This window comes from Eublepharis macularius, chromosome 3 (genome assembly GCF_028583425.1).
Source record: "Eublepharis macularius isolate TG4126 chromosome 3, MPM_Emac_v1.0, whole genome shotgun sequence".
Classification (NCBI taxonomy): domain Eukaryota; kingdom Metazoa; phylum Chordata; class Lepidosauria; order Squamata; family Eublepharidae; genus Eublepharis; species Eublepharis macularius.
In genome coordinates, this window is record NC_072792.1 from 25,586,580 (window position 1) to 25,606,764 (window position 20,185).

The window sequence follows — 20,185 nt, forward strand, 5'->3', positions numbered from 1 at the left end:
CAGCCCCAGAGCTATGCCTTGCCTATTAGGGAGAAAAGTGAGGCAAAATTGGCTCTGAGGCTTTCTACCTTTTCTCTGTCCTCAGTTTCTCCAGCAATGACGGTATGGACTCCTTTCCCTTCCATTTGCTCTTTGCATATTTTGTTGAGGTGAACCCCCCTGGCCAGTCTCAGCTCATTCTGAGCTTTGGCCTCTCTGACGGCCGCCCTACAGTGCCTAGCTACCCCTATCGTAAGGAGTCCAGTAGCACTTTTAAGACTAACCAACTTTACTGTAGCATAAGCTTTCGAGAATCACAAGTCTCTTTGTCAGCTACCCCTAGATACTCTTCTTTAGATGCATTTAGTTCCCTCCATTTCTTGAACCTCTCCTTTTTCTTCCTTAGCTCATCACAGAGCTCTCTGTTCATCCACATTGGCTTCTTCGATCCTCTACTACATTTATGTCTTACTGGAATGGTGATAGCTTGAGCCTGCAAGAGCTCTTCTTTTAGGAGAGTCCACCCTTCACGTGCTTCTTTCTTGTCCATGGAATAAGTTTATTAAATTTTTCTCTACTAAAATCTAACATGCACATTTGGCTACAAACTCCCTTGATACACTACAGCAAGAATTCTAGGACGACGTGATCACTTTCCCCTCAGGTTCCCACCACCTTTACCCTGTCAACCAATTCTTTCTTGTTGGTTTGACCATTTGAGAAAGGAAGTTGTTGGCCAGGCTGGTCAGGAAGTTGCATGACCCTGGACATGTAGTAGAGTTGGTCTCCCAGCACACATCTGGGAAGCTGAAGTCTTTCATAACTACAAGATTGTGTTTCTTGGATACCATATTAAACTGCTCGCTGAAGCAGAATCCACCTCATCTCCTTGGTCAGGCAGTCTGTGGTAGACTTCAACCACAATACTGCTCATCCTTCATTCTCTTATGTTCAACCAGACACTTCCCACTGGGTTGTCACTCTCCTCGTCCAGTGTTTCCTGAGAATCAAGCCCTTTCTTCACTTACGGCTCCACTCTACCTCCTCTATGACACTTCTTGAATAATTCCTACCCATCCGTTACTGTATTCCAGTCCTGGGAATCATCCCTCCAAGTCTCTGTAGTGCCTACTAAGTCCTATCTTTCCGTCTGCATTAGTAGATCAAGTTCCTCCTTATTGCCCAGGCTTCGGGGATTGGTATATTGGCACCAGAAGCCTTGCAACATGCCCCCTCTTTGACTTGGCCTTCTCGGAGCAGGCCTTTGCGATTTGCTCTCCTTCTTCCTTGAAATGCCTGTGCCAGTTGTCTCCATTCCCCTGCCATGTCAGTATAAAACCCTCCTGATGAATCTCCCCAGGTTCCTTCCAAACACATTCTCCTCTGTCCTTGACAGGTAAAACCCATCACGTGCAAGCAGGCCATCTTCAAGAAAACATAGTCCATGGTCCCAGAATCCAAATCACTCCTGCTGGCATCATGAACGTGGCCAGTGGTTCGCCTCCATAATACTCTGTTCCCAATGCATTCCTCTCCCTCTGTTCAGCAGGATTGCAGAGAATGCCACCTGTGCCCCCATTCCTTTCAGGCGCCTCCTGAGGACTTCATAGTCAGCTTTAATGTGTCCAGTGTTGTTCACAGCCATGTTGTTTGTTCCCACGTGGACCATCACAAATCAGTAACGGTCTGTTGGTTTGACTAGCTTGGCCATCTGGTCTGTGACATCCTTGCTCTTCACCCCCGGCAAGCAACAGATCTCTCGGGCCATAGGATCAGGCTGGACACATGACATGGTCCACACATGGCCACCAGTCACCAAGACTTCCCTTGTCCTTCTAATGTTATTTGTCTGTAGCTCCATGGCACCCCTACTTGTTCTTTCGGATCCTTGTTGTTGTACATCTGCCAGTGATTCTGCTGCGCCAGCAAAGGCCTGGAATCGATTTCTCCACTCCAGTGGCACTTGGTGCTGTCTTGCTCTGTGCATTGTATGTTTACCCGGGGCATTATAAGGCGCACAGGTTTAAAAAGACAAGGAGGAACCACAGCCTAGTATCTCTTGAGGACAAAGATGTTAGGACATGTAACCCTTTCTTAACTTGTGCACGGTCAGTGCTAGAACGTGCGCTGCTCAAAGGCACTTTCATTCCTCACTTGAGTGCTGGTTTTTTGAGTCATCTTGAAAACTGTTTTTTTATGTATAGTGTGATATCTATATGTACACAGATCGAAGCAACCTGAAGCCAATAAATTGGTATGGGTGAATCAATAGACGTGGTGGAAGGAGGAAGGGGGTGTGATGCGATTATTCATGGTGTGCCAATTGCTAAATCCGGGTGTCTTGGTGGGGGCCCAAGATTTCTTTAGGGGGAAGGTCCTTGCCGGTGATTGATCCAGACATACCTCGTGCTCTTAGAGCATCGATGCCCTCCCCCCTTTTTTAGACTTATATTCCAAATTCAGCCTATTCGTATTTCTACAAGGCAATCATCAATGAGATAAGAATCTCCCTATTACTTTTCGATTCTGCCATTCCTTCAAGGAGCTCAGTGTGGTGTCTGTGGATCTTTGTTCCCCATTTTATCCTCAAAACAGTCTTGTGAGGTAGGCTAGGCTGAGAGGGGGTGAATAGCCTCTGGTCACCCAGAAAGCTGCATGGCAACATGGGGATTTGAAACCAAGTTGCCCTGACCCTAGTTTGTCATTCTAACTATCACACCAACTCTCAGCTGTTAAATAAACAGGCACATTTTAACTGAGGCCCAGTTCAAATATTTACTGCATACAAACCCCATGCGCCCCCCCCCCCGGTTTCTCAGTGTAGGCTTTCCATACAAATAGCCATATAAACGTAAACATTATCAGTGCAGTCTTCACCATCTCTTTGAGCTGGAAGAAAGGGGTAAATTGAGTCTCCAATATTCATTACAAGTATTATTTTGGCCTGAGATTCTCTAAAGTCCACTCTAGGTCCTGGATTTTCCATGTACTGAATCCCAAGTTGCTTTTAAATTGGAACTGCCAGTCTTCTTTGTAGTACATCTTCTGTGTGATGCATCCTAAGAACCTTTTCTGTCCATGAAGAGATGCACTGGTAGAAACTTTTCAGTGGAATGGCTTTACCTATCATGCAGCTCAAACAGGTGCAGGAGCCCTGCCAGGAAATGTTGTTGGCATCCCTACCTGAATCCAAAGGAAATTTTCAAACCACTTCTGTTCATGTGAGATTGTGGCTGCACCAAAAATGAATATAAGAGTCCCGTTGCATATGTGTTAGGGGTCTCCTTATATATGAGAACAGTTTACTATCTGAATAAGAACTTTGGTGGGAACATTTCCCAGTAATGAAAAAATTACTGAAAATGGCCTTGCCCTTTATTTCCAGGGCAGCATAAATATTAGACCCAACTTATGACATACGTCGGCCTTAGGGAAGATAGTGTATTTTCTCTGTGTGTGTGTGTGTTTTTTTTAAAAGATTCAAACAAAACTTTTCACATTCTTCTTTGGGGGAAAAATGCATTTTGAAGTCCTTTTTCACCCAAACACATTTTCCGATAAGAGCACACAAGCCCTGACATTATTTCATTTTGTTACACGCATCTGTCAAGGAACAGAGATATGATACAGCTCCTAAAAACTGATGATTGTGGAACAGTGAAACTTGACAGCATTTCATTTCCTTTATGTTCTGATTATACATTTATCAGGAAACCTGTATCTCTGGCAGTTCAGCTAGAAATTGGTAGAATTCAAGAACTCAAAGGCTCGGCAAAGAACTGTCCTATTATTTGGTATCATCTTACATTTTAGAGAAGTTGCTTGGTGGAGTCATTGTTCCTGCTTTTCCCTTTCCCTTTCATTATTGTGGCATCCTATCCCCAGATCACATTTCTATATACGGCTCTATGACTCCTCCGCAGCGCAAATTAAATGCTGGGATATTTTGTACGTACATCCTGAAGGTTCAATGGTTGTCAATCATAGTTTGTAAAATGCAGGGCTTACAACCTTGATATTAACATCCAAATCCATTGTGCTCATTTTTATGTGTGGAAATGAAAAGCCCCGTTTGCAGACACTAGGTTTCGAAGCTGCTTTTTGTTGCCCTGTTTTTAATTTATCTCCATTTCTGAGCTGGTAAAAGGGTTTTATTTATCAGTTTAATGTCAAGTGACAAAGTTATCAGTTGATCTGAATTATTAGCACTTTGAGTGGGACACCAGCAGGCCATATGTTGACATTGTCTGGCTTTGCTGCAAATGAGTAGAAGACCGGAAGGTAGTTTTGCTTTTAAAAACAAAATTGTTTTTTTAGGAAAAAATTCTAGATGAGTAGCTGTGTAAGTTAGTGGTAGCAAAATAAAACAGAAGTCCAGAGGACCTTGAAAGTAAAAAATAAAATTATTCTAGTATAAACTTTTGTGAGTCAGAGCTCACTTCATCAAATGCTTTAAGTTTACATCCATTGGAGTTATTTAGTATAAGTTAACAAGGAAAGTTAACAAGGAAAGTCTAAATAACTGCTGTGGATGTTTATTTTATGCATCTGATGAAGTGAGCTCTTATTTATGAAAGCTTAAGTTTCACTAAATGGTTTTAGTCTTTAAGGTGCTACTGGACTCCTGTTTTATTTAGGGAAAAAACAGAAGGCTTCAAAAATTAATCCGGTAAACTTGTCATTTCCTAAAGAAAATATATAGAGATACTCTTCAGTCACAATCTTTAGAGTAATCTGCATTATGAAATTAACATAAGATTTTTTTTCTCTATTAGGTTTATTTCAAAAAGAATTACCCCGAAGTTATTCCGAATGGCCAAGCAGTCGCCAGTTCGTCAGTCGATGTTTCTCCGGGACTGATTATTTTTGAAACTGCACTATGAAACAGCGCTTTTTAAAAAAAGAAGACGATTGTAATAGTAATATAATGCAAACCAATGTTGCTAATAATTGAAAAGACTGATTTTTGTACTCGGTAGATAATCATATTGGAAAAGAAATGTTTTTCGTGAGTCTCTCTCCTTTCGTTTGGACGTGTTGTAGCTGAACGTTTTAAAACGCAATATATTTTTACTTATAACTGCCTGATCCTGTGGATTGGCCTCAACATGCAGTTTCCCCTCCAAAATCTAAAACCACATTTTTATATTGGGCAAGACAGGGTCAGACATCCTGATTGGCCTGGCTTGTTATCTGTGTGCCTTGATATAGGGAAGCTGCAGATTTACTCTGCAAACGTCTCTTATTCCAAATGAATGTTTCATACAATGCAGTTGGTTTATGTGGGCGGCAGGGAAATGGTGCTAAACAGCTGTGCTGCAGGTGCCTCCATCAGCGCTGTATTGGACCTGGGGTCAGGTTTGGCTAATGGCACCACGTTGCCTGTTGCAGCATTCTGACAGAGGGTCCTTTGAACCCAATCCTGTTGTTCCAAAGGCTGAGGCTGTGAAGAAGGTCCTGCACACCTTGTGACCTGTTTTATCTCCTTCAGCCTATTGGCTCTATATTGTTGCCTACCTTTTGTGTTTTAACGTACAACCTTGGACTGCATCGGAGGACGTTCTCAAGGACCTCGTCGGCCGTAAGGCCAAGCTGGTAGATTTCGTTCTGCTTGGTGGTCTGTATCTTCTGTAGGCCTGTTGTAAAAAAGTGGTGCATTTGCATTCTTTGTTTTACTGTTACGCTTTTGTAGCCATGTGTTTGGATCACAGGTACCAGAGTGCCTTGTACTTGGAAATTTGAAATCTCTTCTCTCAGGTTAGAAATTAAAAATGTATTTTTTTAACGTTGCATATGGGGGCAAGCTGAGGGGTAAAGGAAGCCCAAATGACTACATCCTAACCAATACATAAATCCTCAGTGGAATCACAATACGTTTATGGCAGTGTTTTTAAGCAATTTTATAAATCGGCTAGTTCAAGAAATGAGCAAAATGACATCTGTTTATCTAGAGAGAAATTCTACATGTTTGTGCCTTTAATTTGTGCCTTTAACTTGTTTAAATTTGGAGAAAGACACAACATAGGAATGGTTGAAAGCTCATATATGCAACGTAATGCCACTGGTGGTCAGGGTATGGCACCTTTATTGCCTTTATTGGTCGAATCTCCACTTCCAAAGGTGTAAAGCAAGAGATGCGGAGCTTCACCTGGCATATACTCAAAGGTTGAATGAACCATTTGTCCAAATGATAACTCGGCACTGTGTTTCTGTAACTAAATGCTTGTTGCATCAAACACTCGAGCTGTTTCTTTGAAAGTGGCACGGGATCCAAATACCCACAGCATCCTTACACCCTAGGAAAGGAGGAACTAGGGGAGCAGAGCAGATCTGGTTGACAGAATCATACAAGGCAGGGTCTGGATGGGGCAGAGGGCCTGTACAATTCCTAAATGGTTCTCTCCCCTCCTCCCTGGGACGCATGGTTCTGTCCGGCCTGTGTTAAGCCACTGGAAAAAAAATATTCTGTGCCAGTACCAATGAGGTATGAATTGGTTCGTTGTGATATCCTGCCAAGTGTTGGAGGCAACATCACCACATACATACTGCATCTAATAATAAATATGCAAAAACAAGGGACTAGAAAGATTACAGAGAATTGTTTTAGTAAGCAGTTAAATGTAAACCCTGGTACATAGGCTTGCACATATTCACCCACAGCCACCGTTTTTTTATTTCCTCTGGCAAGAGTCAGACATACTGATTGGGGACACAGTGCCCTAGATGGGTTGATAATGATGAGGTTATCACTTTAGCTCTGATGGGAGCTGTGGGCGTTGCAAAGCGTCGTGGTCATGGAAATGCTTGTCTGCGATTTCCAAAGGTTTTATCAATAATAACAATTACAGACATTCTAAGCAAAAGCTCAGTGTCAAAAAAAGCTGGCGTTGAGCATGCTTCTGTGTTGACTGTTGGACCAGAAAGAAGTCTATGTAAGAGCAGATTGTTCTCATTTTGTGCAGGTGTGGGTATATGACTGTTCATACATCTTTCTTTTTAGCATGCATTGCATCAGAATGTGTTGCCAACCTAAACACTCCAAAATGAAAGTTCTCAGTGCATTGTATATTTGATCTGTGTGCCTTATTGCACCGCAAGCCCAATTTATTTAAAGAGACTTAGTTTAAGCCCTCACTGTGGTTTTCTTTATTAAAAGTTGCATCACATTTCACCGTAATTCATTATCACTGTAACTCATTATCGATGGATTCAAACAATTGTCTATGATTTCTTGTCTCGTGTAGGAAAGAAAATCCTATACAAACTCAACAGCTGTTAGCAGAATAGCTCCGCAGGAGCCAACCCAGTATCTTATTGAAAAACATCAACCCAAACATGACACAAACATCAATACAAAAATGACAAAGGCCTAGCATAGTTGTTGTATCTCCTGGACAGTCGCATTGCGCCATTCCTTGACATGCATGTCAGTAGTACAAGTACATAGCTGTTTGTAGCTGGGTCTTGTCAGCCTTTATTTTAAAAAAAAACTTTCAGAAGGCTGAGAGAGCTTTGGTAGTCTTTATGGTACTCTCACTTTTAAGTGGAAGCAGCAATGTGTGTTTATAAGCACAACGGGTGTAGATGCATCAAGACTACGACAGTTGACTGTGACTCCTTATTTGTTGACTGGATGTTCAGAAATGACTTCTGCCACATCCTGTTACATGTAGCAGATATCTTTGTCACAAGAAGTGTTCTCTGCCCTTAGATGCTCTATGATTTTCAGAAAACACTGCTTATGAAAGGAAATAACAGGCTAAAGAAAATGTTCCTGACTGAAAATTGGACCCAACCTTTCATTTCCTTGATTGTATTTTGATATCTTTATTTTATTTATGTCATTTATAGTGTGCCTTTCTCATTGAGACTCAAGGTGGATTACACAGTATGAGATTAGTACAATCAGTATCAAGGACATTTCCATAAACAATGCCATTGGGTAAATAGATACAAGTTTACAAAGACCATTAGCAAGAATCCAATACAGAGTAGAAGAACTACTGAAACAGAACATAATCAATTCTAGGACTGACATTAGCCAACATAAAGCACAGGTAGTACATAGGAGTACATATTTAAAGCAACAGATAGTATGTAAGGCAACATAATGGTGAAGTCTATGGTCCCTAAATCATTAGTGAAGCATGTGAGATCCCATCCCTACAGTACAGCCCTCCCATTTGAGTAAAAAGCCTTTTTGAATAATTCAGTTTTCCATTGTTTGCAGAAAGCCAGGAGAGTGGGGGGGGGGGTCTCCTGACCTCCTCAGGCAGGTCATTCTCCAGGGTAAGGGCCACCACGGAGAAAGCCTGTGTATGGGCTGCTCTTGATTTCACCCATGCGCAGCCTGGCACCTGCAGAAGACCCTGTTCAGATGAGCAAAGCTGCTGTGGAGGAACATAGGGAGGGAGGCGGTCCCGTAGGTATGCTGGACCAAAGCCATGAAGAGCTTTGTATGTGATAACCAATACCTTGAACTGAGCACAGTAACTGATAGGTAGCCAATGGAGTCACTGTAGGATGGGAGTGATGTTCATGCTCCTGCTCGTTCCTGGTAACAGTCAAGCTGCAGCATTTTAGACTGAGGGCCAAGCTACAAGTGATGAATGACACTTGAACGGCAAGTGTATTTCTCCCTGTTCACTTGCGCTCCCCTTGATCCACTTGCCCTTCAAGTGTCATTTGTCACTTGTAGCTTGGCCCTAAATGAAGCCTCCTAGTTAACTTAGATGGAAGACCTATGTATAGTGCATTACAATAGTCAAGCCTTGATAGCCTTGATGTTACCATAGCATGGATCCAGGTGGCCAGGTTGGCCATATTGAGATAAGCCATCTTCCAGGCTAGAGTGAGGTTGCAGAAAGCATTTTTTGCCGCTGCCTTAACTTGTTTTTCTAGTAGTAGTGCTGGATCCAGTATAACTCCTGGGCTCTTAACCGAGTCTGCAAGGGTCAGACAAACTCTATCGAAAGTGGGGAGTACAATATCCTTAAAGATCTTTGCCTTCCCAACAAGCATCACTTCAGTCTTGTCTGAGTTCAATTGGTTGCTTTTCAACCCTTTCACCACGGCTGTCAGGCAGCGATCTAAGATTTCTACTGCATCTTGTGGGGACCTAGATAGTGAGATACAGAGTTGGGTGTCATCTGCATACTGATGACATCCAACTCCGTAGCTGTGAATGAGTTCTCCTAAAGGCTTTACGTAGAGGTTGAATAACATGGGAGATAAGATTATGTCCCGCAGAACCCCGCAAGATAGTTCCCGTTCTGGAGAAAGCTGATATCCAACAGCAACCCTTTTAATCCATTCCATGAGAAACGATTTAAACCAGTCCAGGGTACATCCTTTGATGCCCACTTCTGTTTCTAAATGTCTCAACAGGATGGCATGGTCTACTGTGTCAAAGGCTGCAGATAAATCCAGGAGAACAATAAAGCGTGGCCTTTGTCTATATTCAGACAGAGATCATCCAGTGATGCTACTAGTGCTGTCTCTGTCCCATGCTCTGGTCTGAATCCTGACTGGAAAGGGTCCAGAGCAGTAGAGTTATCCAAGAAGGTCTGGAGTTGGTCAGCTAGTGCTCTCTCAATCCCTTTGCCCAGAAAGGGCAGATAATGGCAATAATTGCAATTGCAATATGTGGTCAATTATTGCAATAATTGACCACATCATTTTTGTATTGTCGAAGGCTTTCACGGCTGGAGAACGATGGTTGTTGTGGGTTTTCCGGGCTGTATTGCCGTGGTCTTGGCATTGTAGTTCCTGACGTTTCGCCAGCAGCTGTGGCTGGCATCTTCAGAGGTGTAGCACCAAAAGACAGAGATCTCTCAGTGTCACAGACTGTCTTGGCATTGTAGTTCCTGACGTTTCGCCAGCAGCTGTGGCTGGCATCTTCAGAGGTGTAGCACCAAAAGACAGAGATCTCTCAGTGTCGACACTGAGAGATCTCTGTCTTTTGGTGCTACACCTCTGAAGATGCCAGCCACAGCTGCTGGCGAAACGTCAGGAACTACAATGCCAAGACCACGGCAATACAGCCCGGAAAACCCACAACAACCACATCATTTTTGTTTAGGCATGGTTTTTTAAGTAGCAGATGGATAACTACCTGTTTGAGTGGCCAGGAGAAGGAGCCCTGAGTTAGCGATTGATTTACAATAGACCTCAGTGGTTCACGCTTCATGTTAACAGCCAGGATGGGCAAGGGTCGAGTGCACAAGTAGTGGCTTTCATAGACCTCAAGATCCTGTTAAAATCTGTCATTGTAATTGGTTCAAAGCAGTCCAAATGTAAGCTAGATGATGTATTAAGCATTTCTTCCACCTTGTTTGCATTGCAGCTAGCATCTAGATGAGAGCGTGTGCTATTTTATCAGCAAAAAACTTAGCAAAGGCCTCGCAGCTGATTGTCTGTTATTGGGACTGTAAAGAATCAGATTGAGGGGCAAGGAGGTGTCTGGGATATCTTAAAACAGTTGGGATGGTCGTGAACTAGCTGACACAATGGTTGCTGAGAAATAACGCTTTGCCATTTTCATTTCCGCTTCATATGTCCTCCAGTGGGTTCTGTAGCATGCTCTATCTGCTACCGCGTGAATTTTTCTCCAGCTTCTTTCTAGATGCCTTCCAACCCTCTTTAAGTCAGCCAGCTCCGTGGTAAACCATGGGGCTGGCTTCCGTCCCAAGGGCTGGAGCGGTCGACAAGAAGCAATGGTGTCAATAGCTTCAAGGAGCTTCGCATTCCACACTCCTACAGCAGCTAACATGGGGCATGTGTCTGGAATTCTAAAATCCCCCAAGGCATTTTGGAATCTTGAAGGGTCCATGAGCCTTTGTGGGAGAATCATTTTAAGTGGACCCCCATTTTGTGGGGTGCTGGGGCTATATTCACTTTTCTCTTCAGCAGATGATGGTCTAACCAAAGGTCAGGCCAAATTTCTAATATTGAAACAAAGTTTTCCCTTAAAGGCTCAGTGCAAAATATTAAATCTAAGGTGTGGCCTCTTTCATGCGTAGGACCTGTCACAGTCTGAGAGAGGCCCAGGGTTGCCAGGGAAGCTACACATTCCTGAGCCGGGCATGACTTGGAACATTCAGCATGGATGCTGAAGTCTCCCAGAGCAATAAGTCTAGGTGTCTCTTAACACCATGTCTGCTAGCAGCTCTGCCAGCTCAGAAAGGGGGCTTATGGGGGAGCTGGGTGGTCTGTACACAACCAGCATGCCCAATCTATCTTGAATTCCCAGGGACAAGAACATGCAGTCAATACCAGCTATAGCGTGTACTGGAGCTCTGCAGAAGTTGAAGGACTCACGGAGAATAATAGCAACCCCTCCTCCCCAGCTACTATAGCGAGGTTGGTGTAGGATTGCATAACCAGGGGGAGTTATGCAGGTGGGACAGACACACCTTGTCATTTTTCTGCAGCCAAGTCTCTATTAGGCAAGCCATATCAATTTTCTCTTCCTGTAACATTCCAGCAATGCATGCAGTCATGTTCCTAACAGATCTGGTATTGCATAGGATTAGTGTAGCAGGGTGTGGGTGGGGTGGAAGCGACCCCATTGTCAGCAGGTGGAATTCTAGAGAGGTTGGGTAAGCAGCGAGCATTACTGCTTGACGTTGGGTGCCTTTGGTAAGTCTTGCTCCCATATCTACCAGCTCCCAACTGCACTTTCAGGAAACATTCACCTAGTTCTCACCAAAGTAAACCTGTTTCTGCTCTCTACCATTGCAAATTGCAGGTATGGGGCTCACATGATTTTATGTTGCTCCATATTGATTATGCAATGTCCCAGCTGTTGATTGTATTGAACTACACTTTGTAATCCGCCCTGAGTCTCAGTGAGAAAGGTGGACTATAAATAATGTAAATAAATAAATATATTTTTTTAAAAAAATAGAAAAGCAGTTGTTGGGAACAAGGCAAAGCTAGAAATCTTTTCTACAATACCCACTTTTCTGTTTATTTACATAGACATTTGAATATGACAAGACATATGCTATGACAAGACACTCCCTTCACTCCCCCACTCTGAGGCAGATTTTCCCACCAAAATCAAAGTTTGCTCACTGTGGCTGAGCAGCCTCAAGTAGTATGTCTGTTTTTTGTTTAAAGTTCTTTTTCTTCCAACCTGAGAAGCACTGACATTTTTGGCTTTTTAGCCCAGCTCAGAAACTTGATAGAGAAGCAAGAGCCATCTTTTTTCTTAACATGAAATGGCACTGGAGGCTGAGTAACTCACAAAGGAAACAGTAGTTTTATTGAACAGACAGGGATGGAATATGGGTAGGCAGGGAATGAACTGTGGAGGTAAACTTTGTAGGTAGAACAGAATACTTTAAAGGTGATAGACACAATAGTTTGCTTGCAGTTTAGTTTCAGTGTTTACAATCCTTAAGAGTGAGAGGTTTGTAGTTTCATACTTTGGTTAAAGCAACAATGTTTCTCCAGAGATTTCCCTTTAAAACACAGGTGTCCTGACATTAATTCAACAGTTTTCCCTTTACAACAGACCTAGTGTCCTCCTTTGAGCCAAACCCCCCTTTCTAGACCCTGGGCAGGAATTATTATTCTTCATAAGACATAACCCAGTTCACCTGGCTGAATGGGAGTCTCCACTTACTACCTACTCACTTTGCCAAAAACACCCCCCCCCCAGTTCTATCTTGGTTGTGTAAACAGGTTTCAACTTGCGCTGGCTTTTACACTTGAGAATTATCAACTGAGCATCCTCCTTAAGACAATGTCATGGTTAGGGCAAATGTTTACTTTCCCCTCACTTCACAGGGGTGCCAGTCTGACCCTCCTGGTCAGACTCAACTGAACTCAAAATGCTAACTGAACTGAAAAATCCTGTCAGCACCAACTGTCATTCTGACTAGCCAATCAGAGAGAGGGAGGAGCAGCCTGTCAATCAAATTCTCCTTCAGGCAATTATTAACTCCTTCCCTTCCATCTCTGGGTACTGCCTTTCCCCAGAAACAGTCAGGAGGTCCCAAGGCAGATAACTAATAAACTAACAATAAAGTGCCATCAAGTCTCAAATGACTTACGGTGAGGTGTTTTCAAGACGAGATGAGCAAAGGTGAGTTTACCATTGCCTGGCTCTGCTGAGTGAGCCTGGGCTTCCTTGGTGGTCTCCCATCCAAGTACTATCTGTGGCTGACCCTCCTTCCGAGTTCTGACAAGCTCAGGCTAGTTTGAACACTTCAGGATGTATCACTACAATCAAGAAAATACAAAAATATTAATTAAAACACATAGTTAAGAACCAAGTAATTTAAATAGTAATTTCAAACGTAATTATTTTGAACAGTTGATTGTTCTATGAGGGGGAATTTATCATACAGAAGAACCTTCCATCAAGTGAGTACCCCTAATCCCTACAAGGTGATGATAACCCAGATCCAGGTCACTCCCATAGTGAGAACTAGGACCCCTGTCATTAAGATTTTTATCTATAACCCCAAGGAAGACAGCTGGGTTTTTCTACTGTGAGTCTGGCAGAGAGAACTACCCCAAAATGTTTCGCTTCTTGTTGCAGTCAGCAAAAAATACACTACATGAATCTTGAAGATTATTTTATAGGAGACTCATCGGTGGAGGGGAGGATGGATTGGTCCTAACTAACCTCCACCCATCAAAGGGCACCACTTACTTGTCCCACAGGCTCTGCTCTTTAGTACACAAGTGCTTTCTTCTGGGTTGGCAGCTTGGGGCCAGGGTAGTACCCTCCAGCAGCTCGTTTTAGGCCTGGCAGTTGTTGATCCTTGCTTTAATATTTCCCAGTTTGGTGCCTTGCATTTGAAGTGGGTGCAAGAGTATAGGAGTACCAGCTGAAATTTAGCAAACTTGCAAATATTTTGTGGGCATAGAACAGACCTCCTCCCCCCCTTGTTTTTTCCCCCTCTGTGTGAACTTTTTAAGGATCAGCACCTCAGCTTTGGAAAAAAGGTCAAGTGTGTTTCAAATTACTGGTTGTGGAGATAAAAAATGTGTCAAATGCTTTTCCTGTTACTACCTTTTAAAAAGGCATTTTTTTTCCTGGATGTAAGCAGAAGAGGCCAAAGAGCATAATAATCACTAAAATGTTTTAAAATCAAATGCGTCCCAGAAGATCTGTACATTACTGAAACTTGTGTAGGGATGAAATCCAGGTTGGAACCAATTTTTTTGTCACATTATAATTGTTGTGGAATCAATTCAACAAGCTCTGAAAGGCTGCATTTATCTTATGAGGGACCAAACAACAGCCCCTATCACCGAGATCATGCGACTGAGGAACACAATAAATTTAAAGGCAATAAAATTAGAGTCATGGCTGGTGATCTGGAGGTGAGCAAGGATGGAGGAGTCCAAGGGAAAGGCTGTGTCTGAGTGATGAATTGCTCCAACTAAGGCCAGAGTCAACAGCTTTATAGAGGGCCACCTTCCGATCTCTCCTCATGCCCTACTGAGCTGGTCTCTGCAGTACCACCTATGGCATCTGCAGTGGTGGCATTGCAACATAACATGGTAGTGTACAGATTAAAGCATCTGTGCTCTACTATTCAGACCTGAGTTTAGAAATACCTAGTGCCTTCTTGTCATACCTGGACCTGTAAGATCTATAATGATAACTGTGCTTATATACTATTCTTCCAGACAGATTAGTGCCTCACCCAGAGTGGTGAACAAGTTAGTGTTATTATTATCCCCACAATATAGCTGGGGAGCTGGGGCTGAGAGGAGTGGCTTACCCAAGGCCACCTACATGGCAGTAGTGGGATTCAAACCTGTACAGTGCTGATTCGCAGCCAAACCACTTAACCACTTTGCCACAGCAGCTTTACTGTTCAAGTTTGTAACCTGGAGAGCTTTAGGAGGAGCCGTGGCTCTGTGGTAGGGCCTCTGCTCTGTGCGCAGAGGGTCCCAGGTTGATCTGAAAGAGTTCTGCTTAAGTAACGGGTAATGAGCATAACACAGTCTCATGTTCAGAGCTAAAAAAACTGAAATTGGCAGAGTGGACCACTCTGCTCTAGACTGAATAATGGAGAAAGACAGAATACTCTATATGGCCACTCAAATTGCCAATACAGGTATACCCTGGTAAATGTTTTGGGGAAAGTCACTAGTTGCCTTTGGCACTTGTGCCTAGTTTTGCTGTATATTGGTGGTAAGAGGCCAATGTGGTAGTCTGAAAGTTGTGATATCTAACTATGGTATATTTGACCTGTTATAAACATCTAGTCAACTGTTTCAGTTGTGGTTTGGCCCAAATAGCTTTGTTACATGTTACAACAGCGTGGACTTCTTGAGCCTGTCGGTCTTATTTATGTGACCTATATGTGGCCTAACTTAGATTTCATCTTATAAAAGTGCAATCCTTCTGAATTCACCTGATACCAGATTTATAATGCCTTTGATTTCTATAATGCCATTTGCTTATTTCCATTTTTTAAAGCAATTAATAGCAGTCTTTAAGGCCAGTTCAAAATCTTCTAAGTCACGAAGGATATTTACATGTACTGGTTCAATGGCATTTAATATACACCATTTCACCTCCAAATTGAATCCAGGATGCTTCTCAAGAGAGCAGAAAGCAAGAGAGATTGGTTCCAGCAGCCTTCCTGTCCGGAAAACCAGACAGATCTTGCTACATCAGGTGGTAGAAATAGCATACTTTCCTTGTTAGGCTGAATTTTATTTTGAAGTTTTAAAATGCTAGGTATCTGAGAGAATGCCGAATGTGTTGTTTTAACGTGTTTTGACAGGATAATCTTGGCTTTATGCAACTGATGTCACTGTAATAGATATCAAACTGGAGTGGAAAATCCACTAAGAATTAATTGCGGGGAGAGGGGGGGGACCTTAAAATCATATTTTGTGTTGCGAACATTTCTCAGTACCATTAAAGTTTACATTTTTGAGCCTTTTAAAAAAGTTACTAACTTTGGCTTGGATCCACCCGTTATTTGCCCATTGGGTGTCTCCAGTATTTCCTCAGGGGCAGCCCCTCTGTATTGCACACTATTCCAAGAACGACAACTTGTGATAAGAGCACAAATGAAAGTGCATTTGTTCATGTAAGTGAGATGCTGGATCCAGGCCATATTTTTTTCAACATAGGTGGTTGGTTGATTGTAATTATTACTTGAGGGATGCCAAATTTCAAAAAACCATCTTGTTTTTCTTACATTTGGACTGTTTCTGTAATTGGGTTTGAGGGGTAAATTTGAATTAGACAAGGAATGCTACGCTTACTTTCACGCAGACACCCCTGTTTAATTTGTTGCTTTTTGTATAACTATCCTTTTGAAAAATGTTAATTACCTTTTTAAAACGGAGAGCCTCTGGATTTCCTGCATGTCTGATTCACAATACATTTTGATACTACCACCACAATCCACTTTAAAAAAGAAATACACAAATGCCTGAGAGAGAACTCCCAGTTACTGCACAATTAAGAAGGGATGCAGCCTCTATTTTTTATTCTATTGCTTAACCTTAATTTATTTTAATCAATAGTTGCCTTGATAATTCTCCTGAATTACCTTTATAGAGAACATGCACTAAAATAAAAGCCCCCAAAGGGCCTTGCTTTATGTGAACTTAGATAAAGCACTGGAAATGGTTCTTAAATTCTGGTCTTAAAAATTAATGCAAAATGAAGTGCACAATCCTAAGAGAGATGGAGAAGCAAAAGTCACCTGGAGAAAGACCCTGTGGAATGCCCATGTAGTGAACCTAATCTACTGTGTATCTGAGCATGCAGGCCAGAAATCATATACCCGTGCTCTGTTTTTACCCGATCAATGTATTGTCTAGGTAGAATTAAGACTGTCTCCTGATTTGTTTCCAGACTAGGTAAGAAAGGGTTGCATTTGCATTTCACCGCCCAGAGCCCCTGGGGATGGGCGGTATATAAATTGAATAAATAAATAAATAAATAAATATTGGAAAACAGCAGAGAGAAGAATTGGGAAGATCCTGAAAAACTTCTTTTAAAAATGTACAGGGCTTTTCATTTCTTCCTGCCTCATTCTTTACCCACTATCCAGTTGTGTGTGTTATGTGCGTCAAGTTGCCTCCGACCTGTGGCAACCCTATGAATGAAAGACACCCCAAAACGTCCTATCAATTAACAGACTTGCTCAGATCTTGCAAACTGGAGAGCGTGGCTTCCTTTATTGAGTCCAGCCATCCCGTTTTAGGTCTTTCTCTTTTCCTACTGCCTTCCACTTTTTCTAGCATTATTGTCTTTTCCAGTGAGGCTTGTCTTTTCATGATGTGACCAAAGTATGATAGCCTCAGTTTTGTCATTTTAGCTTTTAGGGAGATTTCAGACTTGATGTGATCTAAAACCCATGGTATCCACAAAACTCCAGCACCACATGTGTTAGTAATAAACAGGTTGTTGCCTTCACAAAATTCTATGAGTTGCTCTCCTGCTTCATTTTGTGATCCTAGTCCAAATTTTTCAACTATGTTTGATTCTGCTTTGTCTTCTACTTTTGCGTCCTAGTCACCTGTGATGATCAGCATGGGTTAAATCCAGCTAATAGAACGCAGAATGATTTCGGCCATTCTCCCCACCCACCACAGAAACCCGATTCACCCCTCATGTGGTTCCTGTGTGTCCCCTGTCCCAGGAGCAGTATTTTGGGCTGTAGCAGGAGCAGAAAGGTAAGGAAAGCCTGCTCCACCAACTGATATCCTTTCCATCCTCAGAGATTTTCCTCAGAAGCCAAGCTGGTATCTTTCTCCCTTCCCCTGTCTCGTCCCCCCCGCCCCAAGGACTGATTCTGTGCTGGATAGAAACAGCTAAAGGTTCTGAGTATTTTGTTAGATACTTCAGTCTTTGCAAGATATTGCAAGATATTGAATTTGAATGTTCTTTTAATTTTTAACTCCATGTTTCAGCCACAAAATTTCATTGCAAATTCCATGATACTATAAACTGTTGTAATAAAAGCCTTGTTGCAAGCACGTTGTAGAGTTTGTTCCACAAGCGTCAGGGGCCGTCCACAAGCGTCGCAGGCCGTCTTTTTGATTTCTCTGCACGTACACAATATGGCCAGTTCCTTGAATATTCAGAGGATCATACTGATAATCAGCTTACAATAATCCCTGCAGTGTCATCTTCATTGTGTACCTTTCAATGTTTTTCTTATTTTTAACTTAACTGAAATTCACCATGGAAGTATCAGGTTTTTCCCCATTTGGGTTTTAGGCCCAATGATGGCAGTTCATTAATAAGGGGTCTCAGGCAGTTGAATGAGCCCACCAGTTTTGCTCAGAGGTCTTTGGGCTAAACCAGACAACTATGTGGGAATGTCTGGATTTTTCTAAATGCTAACGAGAAGCTGTGAGCCAAAATATTGCAATGACCGCCAATGCCAGTTTAGAGAATGTAGCCATTTAAAAATTGCTATGAGGGCCCAATCAGGCTGTGGTGGCACCATGTGATCTTGCCCCGTTCATTCCTTCTCAAGCACTGAAGCAGTTGTGGGGGGCAAGGGGGAGACAAGATCACACAGTCTCACCGAGCTGTGGGCTCTGTCAAAATCAAGCCCTTGTGGTAATTTTTGAACAGCTAAATTCTCCTCTAAAATGGTGTCAGTCATGTGTTAGACCCATGGTCACTGTAACATGTAGTTTGGCTGTGTTTTGAAGACCAGAGAAGAGCCACTAGGAAAAAGAGTGTTTATCCACCAATCTGATGCCTCTCCTACAATGTAAAATGCCTCTGTGCATGGGAGGGAAAGACTATCATAGGAATTTATACCTATATTTTGCGTCTTGGAGTTATACAATACTAAGTGACCTTATTTCTAGATGTGTGACAGACAGATGGGGGTCATAATAAAGTGTAATAGATGGCTCTCCTTATTTTAAAAGTGGTATCATCAAACCGGACTGACAACCATCTGTAAATAAGCATGTCTGTATATACACAAATATACATGTGATAGATTTCCTGTGTGTTACTCCATAGGATTCTTTGTGGCATAATTTCCCATCTACCCCACTGAATTGGGGTTCTCAACAGAAAATCAACAGCTTGAGCTGATACCATCTGGACCTGGGCATAAATGTGCCCAGACCTGGACTGATAACTGAGGTAAACTGACAAGCCCAAGATGGTTTGCTTTTTAAGATACACAAGAACAAAGTTTATTCAAAAAGGTCAATAGCCCATGTAATGTTTTGCCATGTAAATAGTTTGTGTATTTTATTTCTGTTAATTAAGGTGGGATTTTGAGTGTATGTTTACTGTGGTTAAAAATGCCGGCCTCTAAAGCAGGAGTAGATGGGTGAGCAGAGTGTGCTCTGATCAGACGATGGTTGTACGTTGGGTTCAGAATGAGTCTGAGAACAGAAAAGGTTTTCAGTCAGTCTGTGTGAGAGAGTGTTACTCTGTGAGGGAAGTGCTGAGAGAAGAAATCTCTGTTTTATTTTGTGGATAAAATCAGCCTATGTGGCAATTTTACCAAATGTTGTGGAAAGCAGTTCTGAGAGAGAGGAGGAGTGAACTGCTGTAATCTGAGGGAAGCCTGAGTGTTTTCTTTTGGGATATTGTTCACCCAAGTCTCAACTTGGGGAAAATAAGTCTTTGTGACTAAGTCGTTTTAGAAACGTTTAAAGATCTGTACCTATCTGAAACCAGCACTCCTATGAATTACTCTGAAACCATTACACATATGCGCTGTGTTTTGTCAGTCTATCATCTGTAACTAAGCCTTCTCTCAAACTGAGAGACAACTAAAATAAGAGCCTTTCGTGACAGCAAAAATCTAAGGGAACACTAAGAAAGGCACTGAGGCTGTGTAATATAGGTCTCATGAAGAGTGCCATTGCTGGCATATTGTAAAAGCTATGTACATCCAAGGCAGGGGAACTTAACCAAAGGTCTGATATAACTTCAGATCTTTAATTCATACTTTTGTTAATCTAACCCTTGTCTAACAACCACCTCTAACTCTTCATCCGCAGAATCCTCAGAACTTGCAACTCCTCCTGTCAAATCTTAACTTTCCCACCCCATACAGCTCCTATTGCCTGATTCAAAGCACTGTTCTGATCGTGTTGTGCTCTACCTGTTACAACATACAATATATGCATGAGGTAGAAAAAGTGGATACAGAGAATTTTTTTGCCATTTTCCACATTCTTAGAACTTGTGGCATCACCACCCTGTGAAAATTGGGTTCAGGAT

General features: G+C 42.3%; 1 protein-coding gene across 1 annotated transcript in view; it reads left to right on the top strand.

Moving 5' to 3' along the window:
* Positions 1–7,140, top strand: part of ABCC4 (ATP binding cassette subfamily C member 4) — a 204,448-nt gene extending 197,308 nt beyond the window's left edge. Inside the window, exon 31 of the mRNA XM_054975037.1 lies at positions 4,755–7,140. Coding sequence (XP_054831012.1) covers positions 4,755–4,862 — 108 coding nt within the window. The 3' untranslated portion in view covers positions 4,863–7,140. The remainder of the gene's footprint in view (positions 1–4,754) is intronic.
* The last annotated feature ends 13,045 nt before the right edge of the window (positions 7,141–20,185 follow it).